Source organism: Bison bison, unplaced genomic scaffold (genome assembly GCF_000754665.1).
Source record: "Bison bison bison isolate TAMUID 2011002044 unplaced genomic scaffold, Bison_UMD1.0 scf7180017864473, whole genome shotgun sequence".
Lineage (NCBI taxonomy): Eukaryota > Metazoa > Chordata > Mammalia > Artiodactyla > Bovidae > Bison > Bison bison.
Genome location: NW_011495034.1, coordinates 18,011,887 through 18,030,432, shown reverse-complemented (window position 1 = coordinate 18,030,432; position 18,546 = coordinate 18,011,887). Strand labels below are relative to the sequence as shown.

At 38.4% G+C, this 18,546-nt stretch overlaps 1 protein-coding gene across 1 annotated transcript in view; it reads left to right on the top strand.

Annotated features, from left to right (window-relative positions):
* Nucleotides 1-18,546, top strand: part of RSPRY1 (ring finger and SPRY domain containing 1) — a 37,901-nt gene that overhangs the window by 7,486 nt on the left and 11,869 nt on the right. The window contains exons 2-10 of the mRNA XM_010861896.1: nt 4,498-5,002; nt 9,492-9,544; nt 10,224-10,336; nt 11,448-11,574; nt 12,255-12,313; nt 14,890-14,956; nt 15,487-15,618; nt 16,486-16,601; nt 17,539-17,682. Of these exons, the coding sequence (XP_010860198.1) occupies nt 4,653-5,002; nt 9,492-9,544; nt 10,224-10,336; nt 11,448-11,574; nt 12,255-12,313; nt 14,890-14,956; nt 15,487-15,618; nt 16,486-16,601; nt 17,539-17,682 (1,161 nt within the window). The 5' untranslated portion in view covers nt 4,498-4,652. The remainder of the gene's footprint in view (nt 1-4,497; nt 5,003-9,491; nt 9,545-10,223; nt 10,337-11,447; nt 11,575-12,254; nt 12,314-14,889; nt 14,957-15,486; nt 15,619-16,485; nt 16,602-17,538; nt 17,683-18,546) is intronic.

Below are 18,546 nucleotides of genomic sequence, written 5' to 3'. Positions count from 1 at the left end.
GAAATCCCAGGGCTGATCTCCTTTAGAATGGACTGGTTGGATCTCCTTGCAGTCCAAGGGACTCTCAAGACTCTTCTCTAACACCACAGTTCAAAAGCATCAATTCTTCGGCACTCAGCTTTCTTCACAGTCCAACTCTCACATCCATACATGACCACAGGAAAAAACATAGCCTTGACTAGACGAACCTTTGTTGGCAAAGTAATGTCTCTGCTTTTGAATATGCTATCTAGGTTGGTCATAACTTTCCTTCCAAAGAGCAAGCGTCTTTTAATTTCATGGCTGCAGTCACCATCTGCAGTGATTTTGGAGCCCAGAAAAATAAAGTCTGACACTGTTTCCACTGTTTCCACATCTATTTCCCATGAAGTGATGGGACCGGATGCCATGATCTTCGTTTTCTGAATGTTGAGCTTTAAGCCAACTTTTTCACTCTCCACTTTCACCTTCATCAAGAGGCTTTTTAGTTCCTCTTCAGTTTCTGCCATAAGGGTGGTGTCATCTGTGTGTTGCCTTTACATAATCTCTAGTCTTACTCATTTTCCATCCCATGACGTCTGTCAGGCCTTGAATAACATTACCCATAAGCAGCGTACCATCGTGGTTCAGTATGATGCTTCATAGGGGGCTGTGGTGGGAAATACAGGGGACTGCTTCCTCCATTGTGTTGACGTGTACTGTACATCATCCGTACTAGATGTAACTGTATTCTGGTGGGTTTTTGACTGACTTCTCCAAAAGAGTATATTCAAAGATAGCCTCAGTTCATTTCTCTGGAAAAGGAGATTCACTTTTTAGACCCCAGAAGAATCACTCTTTAGTGTTCCCAGTTTGTCCTTTCACTCAGGCAGGAGGTCCTGCGTACAGTCCCAGTTTTTGTGTTAGGTTCCATAGCACAGTGATTTCCAGACATGGCCACCATCAGAATCATCTGAGGAGCCTTTAAGAAAAACACATCCTAGAAATTCAGATGCTGCCCATTTGGAGTAGAACCAGGACTTGGTATTTTAAGAGACACCTAAGTGATTTTAATGCCCGTCACCTTTGGGGTTGATTGTTAAGCTACATTCTTTTCCAAGGTTTTTTCCCCAAAATATACAGATAAGTAAACATCGTTTCAGTGCAGTGTAGATGAGTTCCATAAAAGGTAAGTTTGCTAGTTATCTTAGTCCTCATAATTAAGACAGGTCTTATTCCTAGCCCCCAACTCCCAGATTATTTGGTTACTTCTGATTAGCTGTGTACGCATTTGATAAAAACATCTTGCATGTGGGGAACCTTTTAAGAGTTGGGCACCATGCCATGTTTTACAGGTACTATTCCAAGTAGTCCTCACAGAACTACTGTGAGGTGTAAGAACTGTTACTATCTTCCATGTTTTGAAGTGTGTCAATAGTCAGCGTAATTAGAATGCATAGCTGTAAATATTACAGGGCTGGGACCTTCGCCCAGACTGACTGCAAAGCCTGTGCCCTGTACTGTAGGTGGCCTCTGGTGTCCTGTATGAGATGGTAGGCTGAATGTTACTGTCTTAAAACAATGATCTGTAGAAAGTGAACCACATAATGCTTTTTGGAATGAGATAAAACAGGGCTGTATAAAGTGTAATTGTTTAGCTTCACCACTCAGTCCTTTGCCTAAAGTATTCACAGTTTAGTTTCTGAGAAGTGTCGTGAGTGATGCTTTTCCAGATGAAAAGCTATCCATGTTTTAGTCCTGAATAAACCTGAAAGATCATACACTATGTTCACTTAATTGCCCTGCTTTTGGCTTTAACCTTCAAGAGCACTCTGTATGCTCATTTAAAGATCATGGCTAAAAAATTTGAAGATAACAGCTCTTATTTTTTTTTCCTTGTTTGTTTCATAGTCTTTCCTTTGAAATGCCTCATGGCTTCTCCCACCTAAGTAACTTCTTTGCACCTGGTCTTTATAGCTAGTTCTTAAAAAAAGAAAGTCTTTGGTTTTAAAATATTGAAAATATAATCTTTTGTTTTTTTTTTACATTTCCTTCCCTTAACAAATTTTGTAGCTGACATCATTTTCTAGGGCATTTAAAGAAAATGACTCTCTTGGAAGAAATTGACCTGAACTATACTTCAGTTCAATTTAGGAATAGGGAAAAAAAAAAAAAATCACATATAATTCTTCCAAATTAGTCAGATTTTTAGAAATACCCATACCCATTTCTTCCATTTGCTTTGAAATGTACTAAATAGAAATGTGCATGAATTATTCTACATTCAGTTTAAATAAGGCTTAGCAAAAATAATTTGGATGGAATAAAGTTTAAGAATTTGAGATCCAACAAACTTATTTTCCTTATATATTTATTTTTAAATTAAAATTTTTTATCCTTTTGGAATTTTCAAATATGGGGAGGAATCTTGTGATTGTGATAGGAATCTCATTCCCTCGACTTGGATAGTTAATTCATCACATCACATGTGTATCATGACTCATACTTTCCCACTGGTTTTCCATGTCTACAAATGTCTTTTTAATCCACTGCTTTCCTCACAATCACTCCCATCCTTACAGTGATGGGAATGGTATGGTATTACTTGCACTCTTTGCTGGTTTAGAGTGTGTTCTCTTTTATCTATTTATTTATGTTTGGTCACGCCGCACGCCTTGTAGGATCTATTCCCTGACTAGGGATTGAACCTGGGCCACAGCAGTGAAAGCACAGAATCCTAACTGCTAGACTATCAGGGAAGTCTCACTGTGTTCTTTTAAAAGGTTATTTTCAGCTGAATCCATGCATCACTCTCCTACCTATGCTTCAGTCACATGCTTTACAGTACAATCTCCAAATTTTGAAGATGGCCTGACTCTTTTGGAAGAACCAAGAATATCTGTGGTCTTATACTTGGCTCAGCTGTTGCTATCTTGGTACTCTGGAGGGAGATAATGTCTATCCATTGCTTCTCCTCTCCCCTTCTTCCCCTCCCCTGCCCCTCCCCCTCTCTCTACATATTATATTAGATTAAGTATTATATATATAAAGAATTTTTATTTCTTGGTACTCTGGAGGGAGATAATGTCTATCATTGCCTCTCCTCTCCCCTTCTTCCCCTCCCCTGCCCCTCCCCCTCTCTCTACATATTACATTAGATTAAGTATTATATATATAAAGAATTTTTATGGAGATAAAAATCCTTCCTTTTTTTCTTATGAGTAGTAATTAAACTGGGCAAATATTTGAAAGAATTTGCTGCAAATCTGTCCAAAATAACAGAAACAAGTTTTCTCTTGCTTCTAATCCCACCAAGTTATTTTATTAATATTTATATCTATCCCTAAGCCATTGCTCAAGATAGGATTTATTTGTAAATAGCAAATGTTGCATAGAGACTCCATACCAGTCTCTAATCCTTATGTGTCTGTTAGTGTCCTTACAGGTCCTGGTCTTCAAGTCTCCACATGATTTTGTTTTCATCCTTTGCTACTGTGTTAAGTCTCCTGCTTCCAAATCTTTACTTCCTTTTACACCTAACCAGATTTTCTCAACTTAATGAAGGGCTGACTCTATCATTAGGCTTTTTTTTTTTTAATGATAAACATGCTGTGTGGGATGAGAATGGCCATCCACAAATTTCTGGAGGGTGGGGACTGTATCTTGTTCTTTATTCTCCCAGTGCTGACCTGGTGCCTGGTAGCCTGGTGCTTAGTATTTTCAGACAAAGATCATTCAGTTCAGTTCAGTCGCTCAGTCGTGTCCGACTTTTTGCGACCCCATGAATCGCAGCACGCCAGGCCTCCCTGTCCATCACCAACTCCTGGAGTTCACTCAGACTCAACGTCCATCGAGTCATTGGTGCTTCCCTATTCTTAACCTTGCAGCAGACATGTGCAGCAAGCTTATCATTGTGAAAAATGTAACCTTGTGATATATATTGACCTTCCCCAAACAAAGTCTTGCTTTCATAAAGGAAAAACTTTGTAACTACTTGTGTTATCTCTGTGAATTCTCAAGTGTCCTCCAAATGGGAAATCTATGCAGTTTGGTCATTTAAACGGAACACTATCCTTGTATTATTCTTGTTATCAAGTGGGTGCTATCACATTGTATCATAACTTTTTTTAAACAACAGACATTTATAATTAGATATTTTATTTGAAATATATTAAATTTTCTCATACACTCAAAAAATAGTGTTGTTTTTTTTTTTTAATCCACAAAAGGAGCCCTTAAAGCAATTGCATACATTCTTCTAATGTATTTCTATATGGATAGAAAAATACATTAAAAAAAAATCTATTGTAACGCCTGTAGTTTACAAGGATGTGGTTTAGCAACCAACTTTATACTGTAATGATAAAAAGAAATCACTGGTTAATTCTTACATAAAGACATCTCTTTGCATCAGAAGCCTATAAAAATAACCAAAGATGATTCTTCACTGTAGTCCTAATATCTATAAAATCAAACTAGGAAAGTTTGAGTAATTGAGTAGCCAAGAAACCTTTGACTCATTTTCCTTTTCTCTTTTAGAACTGCCACTGGATGACCAGGATTCCTTATAATTGATAATGTTGGAGATCAACTCTGCAACTTTCTTCAGCATTCAGTTGTTAAAAACAAATAGGATGCAAGTTCCTCAACTCCAGATTATGAAAACAGTACTTGGAAAACTGAAAACTATCTAAATGATTGTCTTTGGCTGGGCCGTGTTCTTAGCAAGCAGAAGCCTTGGCCAGGGTCTGCTGTTGACTCTTGAGGAGCACATAGCCCGCTTCCTGGGGACTAGAAGTGCCACTGCGACCATGGGCAATTCCTGTATCTGCCGAGACGACAGTGGAGCAGAAGACAGTGTTGACACCCAGCAGCAACAGGCCGATAACAGCGCAGTACCCACCGCTGACATGAGGAGCCAGCCCCGGGACCCTGTTCGGCCACCAAGGAGAGGCCGAGGACCTCATGAGCCAAGGAGAAAAAAACAAAATGTAGACGGGCTAGTGCTGGACACACTGGCAGTCATACGGACTCTTGTAGATAAGTAAGTATCTGGCTCACGGTCACCTCCTATCTAATGAAAAGCCTTATGCCAGGAATCATAACTCTTGGACTCCTTCAGTGCATTAAGATATATCTGCCAAGCCTCATTACTCATAGGGGGAGACTATTTCATTTCTCATGAGAGTAAATTATAAGGTTTGATCATTTTACTTGCTAATATCTACTCCAGTCTGGAAATGTCTAAACATTTCTGTAGCAGAATACACTGATGAAAGCTTTGATCTCTATTGGGGAATGTAGTCAATATGGAGTTTGTGTTGAAACCTACAAGAGGAAATGGTTTTGTGAAGACTCACTCTTATCTTGCTTGGCTATCTGCTGTACTAACTGGAGATTCAAGATAAGTTGTTTTACCAAGAACATTCAGTTCAGTTGCTCAGTCGTGTCCGATTCTTTGCGACCCCACTGTACCAAGAATGTAGCTGCATACAACTTCTGTTGGCAATGGAAGGACGTAGGTCAAGGAGAGTTTCTATCCTTCTCCCTCTTTTACCAGTATATCCCTTAGATGCCCCTCCTAGATCCATTTGGGAAACGGAAATTGAAAGAAATGGCAGGACACACCTGTACCCTGTTTTGTTTCTTCCCCTGCTTTGTCTAAGTGCAAAATCCCAGGTTGAATAACTGAGATTAAAGGGCATTGTTCAAGTTGAAAGAAGTACTTTAACTCAACCGTATAGCACAGAAAGTAGCAGTAAGTTTTAGAACTGTAGTGAACAAAGGTTCAGATTCTGGCCCAGCCCCTTGACTAGCTACATGACACTGAGCAAATCACTTCTTTAAGCCTCAGGTTCCTCATCTATGAAAAGAAAATAATACCTTTCTGACAAGGATTATCATGAGAAAATATATATAAATCATCTAGTAAGGTGACGCTAGTGGTAAAGAATCCACCTGCCTATACAGGAGACACAAGAGACTCAGGTTCTATCCCTGTGTCAGGGAGATCCCCTGGAGAAGGAAATGGCAACCCACTCCAGTATTCTTGGCTGGAGAATTCCATGGACAGAGGAGCCTGGTGGGCTGCAATCCATGGTTCAAAAAGAGGACGTGGCTGAGCACAGATACAAATGGTGCCTTGTACAGAACATGTCCTCAATAGAGGATAGATTTTTTTTTTAAGTTCTGTCTGGGTTCTTTTTGCTTCAGGGTCTGCCAGTATATTTAAGTATCTAAATATTGATAATCACGTTTATGAGAAAACAGTTTTGTTTAGTTCCTGAAAAATAATAGCATAAACCAAGATATACCTGTGCATATTATTTTGAGGGTTTTTTTTGTCCTCATAGAAATAAATTTATTTTGCACATTTTCTTTCTGCTATAGAGCATGCTAGGAAATATTCTTACATATATGCTCTGTAACCATCTCAGAAAGGCCTTCCTAAGTTATTAAAACCTGCCTTTGAAGTAGTTCTGGTATCTGAATTTAATATCATTTTAATATGTTTATAGGAAATATATTTAATATAAATCTATGCCACATACATCCCCTAAATTCAAGCACAGGTCTAGAAACTGTTATGTAAAGTTTCTTCATGGTGACATTTAAAGCATGCTGTGAAATTGTAATGAAAAATTGTCCTTCCCAAATAAGGAAGTAAACCACAGCAGTCTTATTTAAGCCCATTGGGAAAACAGGTACAGAATAGACTTCCACATATTTTTTATAGGGTGGTTAAGAGAGTGTAGGGGCAAAGCAGGAGCTTTATTTCTAAGCTTCAGAACAGTATTACACATTATAAGTGGACTTACGAGGCAAGTAGTGTACACTTGAATAATAGGGTAACTTTTACCTTAAACCTGTTTTTACTGAATTACAGTGAAAACTCTTCTGAAAATGGAAAAATTTGGCAGGTGCAGAACAACTATAAAGGGACATGTTGGAGAACATAATGGCAAAATCAGGTTCAGAGAGTCTGTAAACATAGTTACAGAGCTTTTTTTTTGAGAAACTGCTATAGAGAAAAGAATTTGCTAACCTACAAAGTTTATAAGGCTATTAAAACATAGAAGACAAGACAGATGGGCTTAGTAAGAATATGTGTAAAAGGATGTATGCAGATATCACATTTATAAAATGATCTTAATATTTATTGTTCTCCTCTTGTTACTTACAAGAGAATGACCTTGATTTGAGAGGACAGCATGGTTCCTAATGGCATAGTGAGAGCGTTGCTATAGGAAATACACTTGAAATATATACTTAATTTAAAAATCATTCTGAAGTTCAACTCTTTTGCTTTTTTTTCTTAGTATTATATTCTCAGATCGCTGATGGTATTAATGTTACTTATTCTCATGACTTTGGAATTTTAATTTGCAGGCTCCTCTCTATGGAAGTTTTTTCTGTGTGTGTGTGTGTGCGTGTTCTCTCTTTTTTTCCCTTTCTCTCTGTCACTTTTGTTGTCTCCATCTGGGGCCCAGGGGCCTTCAGGCTACAACTGAGCCTAAAAGTGGTGGTTCTGAGGCCCCACCCCACTCTAGGAAGCCCAGGCCCTGCTGCCTGGCTTTCTCTGCCTTTTTCTGTCACTGGAGACTTGCAACTTTATGTCAGCTGCAGCTCAGGCTACTATTTAGAGCTTTTCAACTCCTTTCACTGAGAGGGGAATGCTGTTCCCACTTGATTTGATAAATCTGCTCCATCCTTTGCAACAGTGGGGCTTTGGTCCCCCTTACCTGCCTTGCAGGTGTAAAGCTCCTGGTGACCTCTGTCTAGTTCCTGGCCCAGAGCTTAGTGATCTTATGGTTTTAGCATTTGCCTCCCGCCACAAGTTCCTGCTCTGTTTCTGTTCCACAAAGAATTTTTGTCGTCATCTTTTTATATATATAGCATTTATGTTTTATTTGTTTGGCTGCATTGGGTCTTAGTTGTTTCGGCCCACGGGCTTAGTTGCCCGGTGACATGTGGGATCTTAGTTCCCCAACTGGGAATCAAACCCACAGCCCCTGCACTGCAAGGTGGATTCTTAACCACTGGACCACTAGGGAGGTCTTTATATTATTTGTTTGAGGGTAGGGATGTGCGTGTCCTTTAAGTGTGTCTGTATAGAATTCAGGTACTCATATTCCTTACTGGTCACTGACCTTGTCATTTTTATTATTTTGCCCTTCCCTAATCACATTGTCCCTTTTTACCTCCCACATCCAAATATCAGTGGGTAACCATTCTTCTGAATTTAAGGTATGTTCTAATCTGCCTGACATATGTTTATGTCTGTGTAGGAAGCTTATATATATTGTTTTGTATATGATTTTTAAAATTTACTTAACGATTAGAGAAATCTCTTTGGTTTTAGTTCCTCTCAACATTGTGTTTGAGACTGCTACGGAGTATTCTGTTGTATGCTCAAAAGCACTATATTTTGTTACCCAATAATGTGGTGACAGTCACTTAGGTTACTACTTCTGAATTTTTGTTCGTACAAATAGCATTGCAGCAAATAGCCTCATATGTACCTGTGTAATTATTTCTCTAGCACTGGTGAATATATGCATACTTAATTTCATTATTGCCAGATTGCCCCAGAGCAGTGTTTGTATTAGTTAGTTATATCATTTAATACAATTTTTTTAAATAAGAATTTTCCCTTGTTTTGAAAAGGAATAGGATGCATCCAACACTGGCACCTAATGAGTACCTGACATGAACTGAGTAATTCCCATATTGCAAGGTTATTCTGAGGATTAAATGATTGAAGACAATAGTTGTTTTTTTTTCTTTTTTCACAGTGAAACAGAGAGCCACAATATATGGCTCTGTGAATATAAGCAGTGAGTATATTCTTTAAATAATTAGATGATCAGTTTGGTGGAATAGATTTCCTTCATTTTTAAATTTCCCCTAAAGCATCTCTTTGAATTCCTGAGATTACAGTTTGAAAATCCACTGAATTAAGAGGAAAATGCCATTTTAGAGCAATGACTAATTAAGTTTGGTTTCTTTTCCTTCTAACCTCATTTTATGAAGTTTAAGCATATAGTGATATTTACCAGAACACCACCTAAAAACGAAGATGTTATGTAGGCCCTTGCTTCTGTAAGTCCTCATTTGGGATTGCATTTGCCTTCCTGACACTTCTTGAGGTATGTATGAGGAAGATGATGTTGGTCTCCTTGCCTTGTCTCTATTGGCATTGGGCTGTTAGAGGTAAAACTGAAAGTGGGCTCTGGCTCTCAGTGTTAGTCCTGTGCTTTGACTTCAGGCCACACGGTGGTCCTTTCATGTGCTTTTCTGCCCATTTTGTTCATGTTTGTGGGCTGTCATGGACAGTGACCTTGGAAATAAGTACATGTGGTGTGCATTTGTCCTTAAAGATTATAGCTCTGGTTGTCTCCTCCATCTTTCTCTACATTCATTCGTGTTCCTTTCTTTCTCTTTCTACCCCCCATACTTCCAGTTTGAACTTCTATTTGAAATTGTCATTTCTTATTTCTTCAAGTTTGATGTCTTGAATGTTTATTTTTCAGTGATCAGGAACCTCCCTATTCAATGATTACATTGCACGAAATGGCAGAAACAGGTATTTTTTAAGTTTTTAAAAAGTATTCCTAATTGATTAATTAATGATCATGAAGAAATGTAGCCACTTAAAAAAAAATACTTCAAAAATACTTAACATACATGATGAGGAAAAAAGCCCTTAGTCTATGGAAATTTTCCTGCACAAGGGCAATAATTAAAAGCACTGTATTGTATTCTGAATATATACTGCATCTTTTAGTAATGGTTTTATCTCACTGGAATTATTAAAATTATTTTGGCACTGACAGATCTTTGACTATAACTCTTCTAGAATGAGGAAGATGATTTTTTGTTCCTCAATTTTCTAAATGTCATTCAGAAAATAGAGCCAACTGTTTTAGATACTTAATTTTCTCAGTTAACTCCTGTGTCATAAATAAAGGCTGGAAACTTTTAATCATAATTTGAGAACCCAGAAACATAGCTTGAATTTTCTTCAAATAAAGATACCCCTAAATCACCAGATTCCTGTAAATTAGGATTTTTGTTTCTACCATGATAACCAGCAATTGATGACCATGTCCATGCCAGATACTAGCTGCTTAAAAGCTATAGGATGTTTCTATTCTCCAAGAATGGTTCTATTTTAATGTGAAGTCATCTTGTGTTATAAGTTATATATTTTCACAGTTTAAAAATAGCGACTTTATCATATAATCTTCTTGATTTGCTCTTAGATGAAGGATGGTTAGACGTTGTCCAGTCTTTAATTAGAGTTATTCCATTGGAAGATCCACTGGGACCAGCTGTTATAACATTATTACTAGATGAATGTCCATTGCCCACTAAAGTAAGTTAATAATTATCTTTTATGAAACTGACATCTGTGCTTAAACACAGGATGAATGACCACAAAGAACATTTGGTATAATGCATTTCCTCTTTATATATAGTATTTTGAGTCTGTTTTATTTAATATTAATTTCATTGTATAAACATGTTTTTTATTACCCATGAATTGTTACATCCTCTATCTATAAGTAGTTTACTCAAAAACTTTAGTTTAAAATTTTTAAAATGTCAAAAATGGGAGCATTTATATTGGCTTGGCCAAAAAGTTCATTTGGGTTTTTCTGTAAGAGTGTATGGGTCCAACCCAGGTATCTATAATGGAATTCTTTGAAATTTGAAGGGAATGTTCAATTGCTAAGCTGATTCTCTCTCTAAAACAATTTCCTCATGGCAAAACTTTCTTTAAATATTTTCTATTAAGAGAAAAAAACTATTATACCAAAAGCACTTTTGAGTTTTAATATTGGTATATTGGCATAATTTTGATTATTCCAAGTTAGAACAAAAGTATCAAATTTTCAATGCCTTATTCCATATGGTCTATGGAATCCTTTCTTAAAAATTTTGGATTCTGGCATTTTTCATTTGTCTAAGCCCCACATATTTAGGCCCAACATGGAAAAACATGGACAAAGGGAAAAAGTCTTTGATCTTGTCACTGATGAATTGACCTTTGCTTAGTCTTATAGGAGGTTTCTATTACAATTTGCCTTAAAAATTCTGGTGATATTTGTTCTTGATTGATAAAAAAAAAATATTTTTTAAGGAACTTTCTATTTCAATATCACTAGGCCCTATTGTTATCAATCATATTGGCATTTGGGTGGATTTAGTCTGTTTAATGACCCAAGAGTATATAGGATATATTTGATACAACTGGTACATTTTGAGTGAAATGTTATCTAGAAATTCATATAAGAAAACTTTCAGATTTATCAAATAATATTTCCCATCAATAATGGTATCCTTTGGGTATATTTTATCATGTTTGCATGGTAATTCTGAGTTAATTTAACACCTGGTTATTACTTTTGTGTCAAAGAATTACCTTGGGGATAAAAAGCCTAAGTCATATATTTATCAGATCCACTTGTATGTTTTGTTTTTAGGATGCACTCCAAAAATTGACTGAAATTCTCAACCTAAATGGAGAAGTAGCTTGCCAGGACTCAGGTCATCCTGCCAAACACAGGAACACATCTGCAGTCCTAGGCTGCTTGGCAGAGAAACTAGCAGGTAACTCTGGGAAGCTCCCGCAAGGAAAACCTTAAGTTGTTTGACATTAAGGGGAAGATGGAAATTTAAAACAAAGAGTTTTCCTATTAATACAAGAAATACTTTTCTTTCTTTTATTTATTTATTTTTTTTTTTTTGGTAAAAATGTCTCTCCCCAAAGTCTCTTCTGATAATGGACCTCTACTGATAAGTTTCTTTTTTAATTACACCTTGCTGAGTACAGGCGCAGGATCTTTATTTTTTAATTAAAAATTTTTTTTTTAATTTTTACAATGTTTTGTTGGTTTCTGTCATACAGCAACAAAAATCAGCCATAATTATACATACTCCAAGATACAGATGAGTAGTAACATGAATTCTTCAACTTTGCTTTCTTTTTTTCCAAATTTGTCTTGGTTGTTATATATGTAGCCATTTGCATTTGTTTATAAATTTTAGAATCTTATCAATTTTGAGAATAAAGCATATACCAAGATTAAAAAAAAACTGCTTATTTGCTTTAAAAATTAAAAATAACAGAAAAGGCTAAGCTCATATGATATTGAATCTAATATATACATATATACACAGTTTATAAATTTTAACTAGATGAAAGAGTTCTATGATTTTGTTGGTCTTAGTTACCAATTCAAATAATATGACACATTTAATTATATCCAGTGATTGTTGCATTTGTCTAGGTCCTGCAAGTATTGGTTTACTTAGCCCAGGAATACTGGAATATTTGCTACAGTGTCTGGTAAGTGAGACAGCAAAGCTAGTTATTCTTAGTCATCTAGAACTGTGCATTTGTCTAACATTGCCAGCTTGGCCAATGGCACAGAGAATGGAATCAGCTATAAATTTTATTTGCAGGTGTTTCCTGAGTGTTTATCTATTCCCTCCTATGTTAAAAAAAAAAAAAAAAGTAAGGGTAGGATAGGAATTTATTACAAGCAAAAACAGCTGAGTCGGTCTGGTTTTAAATTTAGTCATAAGATAGGTGCTATGATTGGCTTTTTTGTATGCATCCTTAGAGTCTGCCAAATGGTAGTAGGAACCTCCACAATAGAAACAAAATTACACAGCATTCCAAGCCAGGAAACTGTGAGGTCAGTTTCCCAGTGTATATAAATCTCTCTGTTCCTCCATCCCTCCCTGCTCCCTACTGCTGCTGCTGCTAAGTCACTTCAGTCGTGTCCAACTCTGTGCGACCCCATAGATGGCAGCCCACCAGGCTCCCCTGTCCTTGGGATTCTCCAGGCAAGAACACTGGAGTGGGTTGCCATTTCCTTCTCCAATGCATGCTCCCTTACTGCTCTTGAAATTATTGTTGTTTGGTATATGGTCTGTGAAGCTTGTGGTTTGCCAAGGCTATGCTGTCAGATCTCTTGCACTGTTGGACTAGGCTTGTCTGGTCTGTATTTTTTAGAGTCATTTTTTGCAGGACTGCTATTCATTGGCCTTTTTCAAAATCTGAAAAATATTTTCAGTACCTAGATAATATGTAATTAAAGCATTTAACACTATGCTAAGTAAGCACTGTAGAAATACAGAAGTAGTCTAACAGTCCTTCTCCCTCAAGAAGTTTCCTGATTAGTTCAGGGAACAAAACTACTCAGACAAGATAATTAGCCTCTACTTTGTGGTGGGATATGATCAAGGGCAAAACCCCTTCCTTCAGACCAAGTGCCAGGAATTCTGAGAAGTGACTGGGAGGTGGAAGGTATGGGTGATGGGGACTGGGAATTGTGGGAGCTAGACTTCCTGATAAAGGTAAAGCTTCACCTGGGTCACAGCATAGGGTGAGAATTTAATTATGCACACAGGAGAGGAAAAATGGGCTTCGGGACTTCCCGGGCAGTTTAGTAGTTAAGACTGTGCCCTCTCAACGCAGAGGGCACAGGTTTGATCGCTGGTCAGGGAACTAAGATCCTGCCTGCCACATGACGCAGCCAAAAATTTTTTTTAAATAAAGTTTTTTTAAAAATGGGATTCTTGGCTAAAGGCAAATCACTGGCAGAAGCCCAGAGCCAGAAATGGCTGTGTTCCCAGCATATTACAGAGAATTGTCTGATCAGAAGACAGTATTCAGAGACAGGAGGATATAGACTGAGTAGCCAGGTAGGGAGGGCTCAGGGTCTGAAAAGCCAGACAGAGGGATTGAGGATGGTTATGGCAAGAAGTAGAGTGCTAAACAGGCTTGTAACAGGGAAGAGCTTTGCAGAACCCAGTTGGGCACCAGAAGAGTGAATGGAAACCAGGTGATGTTCTGGAGCTCTCTTGCAGGCTCCTAACATAACTAGGGCAGAGAAGGCAATAGCACCCCACTCCAGTACTCTTGCCTGGAAAATCCCATGGACGGAGGAGCCTGGTGGGCTGCAGTCCATGGGGTCACTAAGAGTTAGACACGACTGGACGACTTCACTTTCACTTTTCACTTTAATGCATTGGAGAAGGAAATGGCAACCCACTCCAGTGTTCTTGCCTGGAGAATCCCAGGGACGGGGGAGCCTGGTGGGCTGCCGTCTATGGGGTCGCACAGAGTCAGACATGACTGAAGTGACTTAGCAGCAGCAGCAGCAGCAACATAACTAGGGAGGGATGGCTGGGAGCAGATGTGATATTAAGCAGATAGACCTTTCTTCAAATGTGAACACATGTGATGTGAACTTAAGTGTAACGGAAAGAGCTTGCTTGTTGCTGAAAGAGCTTGTAACTGAAAGAGCTCACTTGTTGCTCTCGCCCACCTACAATCAGTATTTGTAGACTTCCTTTCAGAGAACAGATTGAAAATGAAGCCATGAGTTGTTAATTTCATTATTTATAATTTTGGAACCTGGTAGTGATGAATGGTTCTGAGAACAGATTGAAAATGAAGCCATGAGTTGTTAATTTCATTATTTATAATTTTGGAACCTGGTAGTGATGAATGATTCCTTTTAGGGTTCTGAATAAAAAAGCCATTTTTAGCTACACTTCTAAGCTTCTGTTTGGCTTGCTTAAATGAATGTAAGAATCAGCATGATTTCATTTAACAAAGTTTTCATTTAACAAATATAAATGTTACTAAGTAAAATAGTTCATTTAACAAGATACTTTTGATGTTTCCATATCTGTAAATGAACAAGAAAATAAGATTTTAGGAGACCATCATGGTCAGTTACTAACAATAGTAGCAAGTGGATAATCAAGGACTTGAATGAGTAAAACTTTTATGACTGCTCCAAAACAAAAGTCTAGCACACAATGGGTAAGAAGAGGAAATTGTCACCCCAGAAGGGCAATGATATATATATATATGTATGTATATATTTATCTTTTGTTGTCTTTCAGAAATTACAGTCCCACCCCACAGTCATGCTTTTTGCACTTATCGCACTGGAAAAGTTTGCACAGACAAGTAGGTATAGTGACTTCTTGGACTAATGATCTATATTGCCTGTTAAAAATGTTAATTTTTCTTAGTTACTGGATGAGCTGACGCCTTTGAACCCCATCAGATATGCCCACATTCTGGGGAGTTCCTTGGTGGCCTAGTAGTTAGGATACTAGGCTTTCACTGCTGTGGCCCTAAGTTCAGTCTCTGGTTGAGGAACTAAGCTTCTGCAAGTCGTGCAGCTATATAAATAACATGCATACATTCTGATTTGTCTAGATAAACATCTCAAGGTCTATAGTACGGTGACAAAGGCAACAGTTTGTTTTCTCACTAAAGAATCAAAATTGGTGACCGTGATTAGCCACTTTTTATAGCTAGAAAATTTAGTGATGATATTGCTACCTTCTAGAAAATAGAGCTCTTGGGCTTTGTCGTTAGTATAGTTTCAAAATTCTCTAATCGTCTCTCTGTATTCCTTCCCTCCATCAATCTGCCCAGCAAATCCTCCTACTCTTCCGTGGTTAATTTAAGGTTTATGTCTTCCCAAACAGGTGAAAATAAATTGACTATTTCTGAATCCAGTATTAGTGACCGGCTTGTCACATTGGAGTCCTGGACTGATGATCCTGATTATCTGAAACGTCAAGTTGGTTTCTGTGCCCAGTGGAGTTTAGACAATCTCTGTAAGTAGGAGTTGTCCTGTATTAAAATGCCTGTTTTCATTTCCAAATCCACTTCTTAAATAGGATCACTCGTCTTCATTTGTGACAGTGTGAGTTTTTCCACATAAAGTCCTCTACTGGTAGGTTGGCTGTATTCTAGCGGTAATGAATCCTAGGGACTCTTCAGACAATTAGATGGAAGGAATGCTTCTAATTGCAGTGCTCTCCTATTCAGACATTGTTATTGGTCTCCTGTTTCCTGCTACATCCAGGCCACCAATCAGATACTATTGTGTAATCCAGCTCTTCCCAACACAGACTCTTTTCACTGTCTTACAAGCAGTTCCCAGTCACTTCTATCTCTGGGCCTGTTCCTCTCAACTTGGAATTCCCTCTCTTTACTCTTTTCCCTATCCCAGCATTGCTCTTCAAAACTCAAATCATATCTATACCTTAAGAGTTGCTCCCAACTATTCTTTTTCTCCTCCAAGGGCTGCAAGAACTAAAACTAGACTGCTGCTCTGTCCTCACTTCCCCTGCCCCATAGTTAGCACAGTCCCCCTGCTCCTACTGCAACATTGTGGGGAATTGCTCAGTGCACAGCCTGTGTAGTGCCAGTTAAAGAATAATTCTGAAAAAGTACCATTTGGATTTTGCTGCATGCAAAAAAATGACAATAAGGAACAGAAATATAAACCTACCTATGCTGCCTTTACTAATTTGCCTAATTAATCTTCATACGGCTATGCAGGCCCAAAGCTAAGGTTATGTCTACTGATTCTGCCATTTTTGAGCACCTCCACTTATTAACAAGAGTGACAGCCAGCGATGACAACAGTTTTTCCACAATAGCCTGCCTTAGAAATGTGCCCACTTCTTCTTTTGCAGTTTTAAAAGAGGGTAGGCAGCTGACCTATGAGAAAGTGGACTTGAATAGCATTAAGGCCATGCTGAATAGCAACGATGTCAGCGAGTACCTGAAGATCTCGCCTCATGGCTTGGAGGTAAAGTTTCCATAGATGGACCATTCTAGGGAGAAAATCTTGTTTTCATTTTCATGCCCTGATTCTGAACAAAAGCAATCCTTGCAAAATAGATGGAAGTTTACTACATACTCAGAGAGTGGTTAGAGGTAGAAGTGGTAGAAGAGAGAGTATCTGAGATATTATATACTCTTTCCTATCTCACATGATCCTATACATATAGTAAGTGCTATAATGTTTATTGACTTGTTTAAATGTCTGACTTTAATCTCTTCTATTTTATGCAGTTAAAGGTACAAAGACTAGTATTTTTAAAAGAGGCCCTTTCTTTTTTAATCCCTGTATAACCAGTTATATTCAATCTAGCACTTTACCTTCTCCCTGCATGTTGGAAATGTTGCTGATGGGGGGAGGGGGGGTGAAGGTTAATGAAAGAGCCGCTTATATACAGCTGCTTTAGGCACTAGACATGTCAAGATTAAAGAGCTGTTTGAAGAATGGCTGCAGACAGCCCTTTGATCTTACATCTTACCAAATGCTTTATGTAGTTTTCTGCTTTAGCTTATTTTTAGGTACTCCATCTTATACCCTTCAATATCCTCTCCCTCATCTCCCTCCCTAACAAGTACAGGTTAAGGCAGTGTTTATGCATTTGTAAAAGATTCTACTATGAGAGCAAAACTCTGTAAGTAATTAAAAATGAAGCCAATAGCCTTCACTAATTCTTACTTTGAGGTCTTCCAGTCCTTTCAATCTGGAACTCCATGGAAACTAAACTGTAAAATACCATCCTTCCTTCAGTTTTGTATATTTTGTCACTGGGGATGCACAGAGAAGGAGACAGTAGTCCAGCAGGAGCTGTAATGAGAAAGGATAGATTCCACCTTCTGAGCAGTCTGTTATCTCTGGTGGTCTTCAGGCATTGATGGTGGGCTGCCATGCCCTTTGATTTTGCCAGGCTCGCTGCGATGCTTCTTCTTTCGAAAGTGTGCGTTGCACCTTTTGTGTGGACGCTGGGGTATGGTACTATGAAGTTACCGTGGTCACCTCTGGCGTCATGCAGATCGGCTGGGCCACACGGGACAGCAAGTTCCTCAACCACGTGAGTACTGTGGAGACCTGGACAGAAGCAGGCAGCAGCGGGTGATTTTGGCAAGTGGGTGGTGCATACTCATTTTTCAAGTAGGTTTGCCCAGTAATCATTCCTTGGGCTGAACCACATGGTGCCAAATCTGCAACATCAGATTTACAAACTGATTCAGAAATAGGAAAACACAAGTGGACCTCAGCTATTTTTTTCCCCTCAAGTTTTAAGTTCATGTTAATTTTCCACCCAGAGGTTACATGTGTTCTTTTTCTTTTTTAGGCTCTGCTCCGGCCCCAGCCACATCTTTGGCTCAGTTTTTATATTGTTATCAGTGATGGTTTTTACCTTGCATTTAAGCTTTAGGAACTTTGTAGGAATTCTGTTCCTTTCATATAATCCTAAATGTTGGCTTGACTCCTCTCACTTTACCTTTATCTTGTAATTTGTAGGCATATTTGTTTTCGATATTTAGTACTTATCTTTTGTTATAGAAAGCTATCAGATATAAGGGGAGATTAAATCCACTAGAGGAAGCAGAGTTGGGCCACTTCTACTTGAGTGCGAGAGGTTAGGATTCTTTGCTTTCCTTCAGATGTTCATTTCCTGCTGCTTTATACCCTTATGATGTCTAACCCTCTTGCCTGGAAAATCCCATGGATGGAGGAGTCTAGTAGGCTGCAGTCCATGGGGTTGCTGAGAGTCATGTCATTTTCCCTTTTCCTTTCATGCATTGGAGAAGGAAATGGCAACCCACTCCAGTGTTCTTGCCTGGAGAATCCCAGGGACGGAGGAGCCTGGTGGGCTGCCGTCTGTGGGGTAGCACAGAGTCAGACACGACTGAAGCGACTTAGCACCAGCAGCAGCAGCAATGTCTAACAA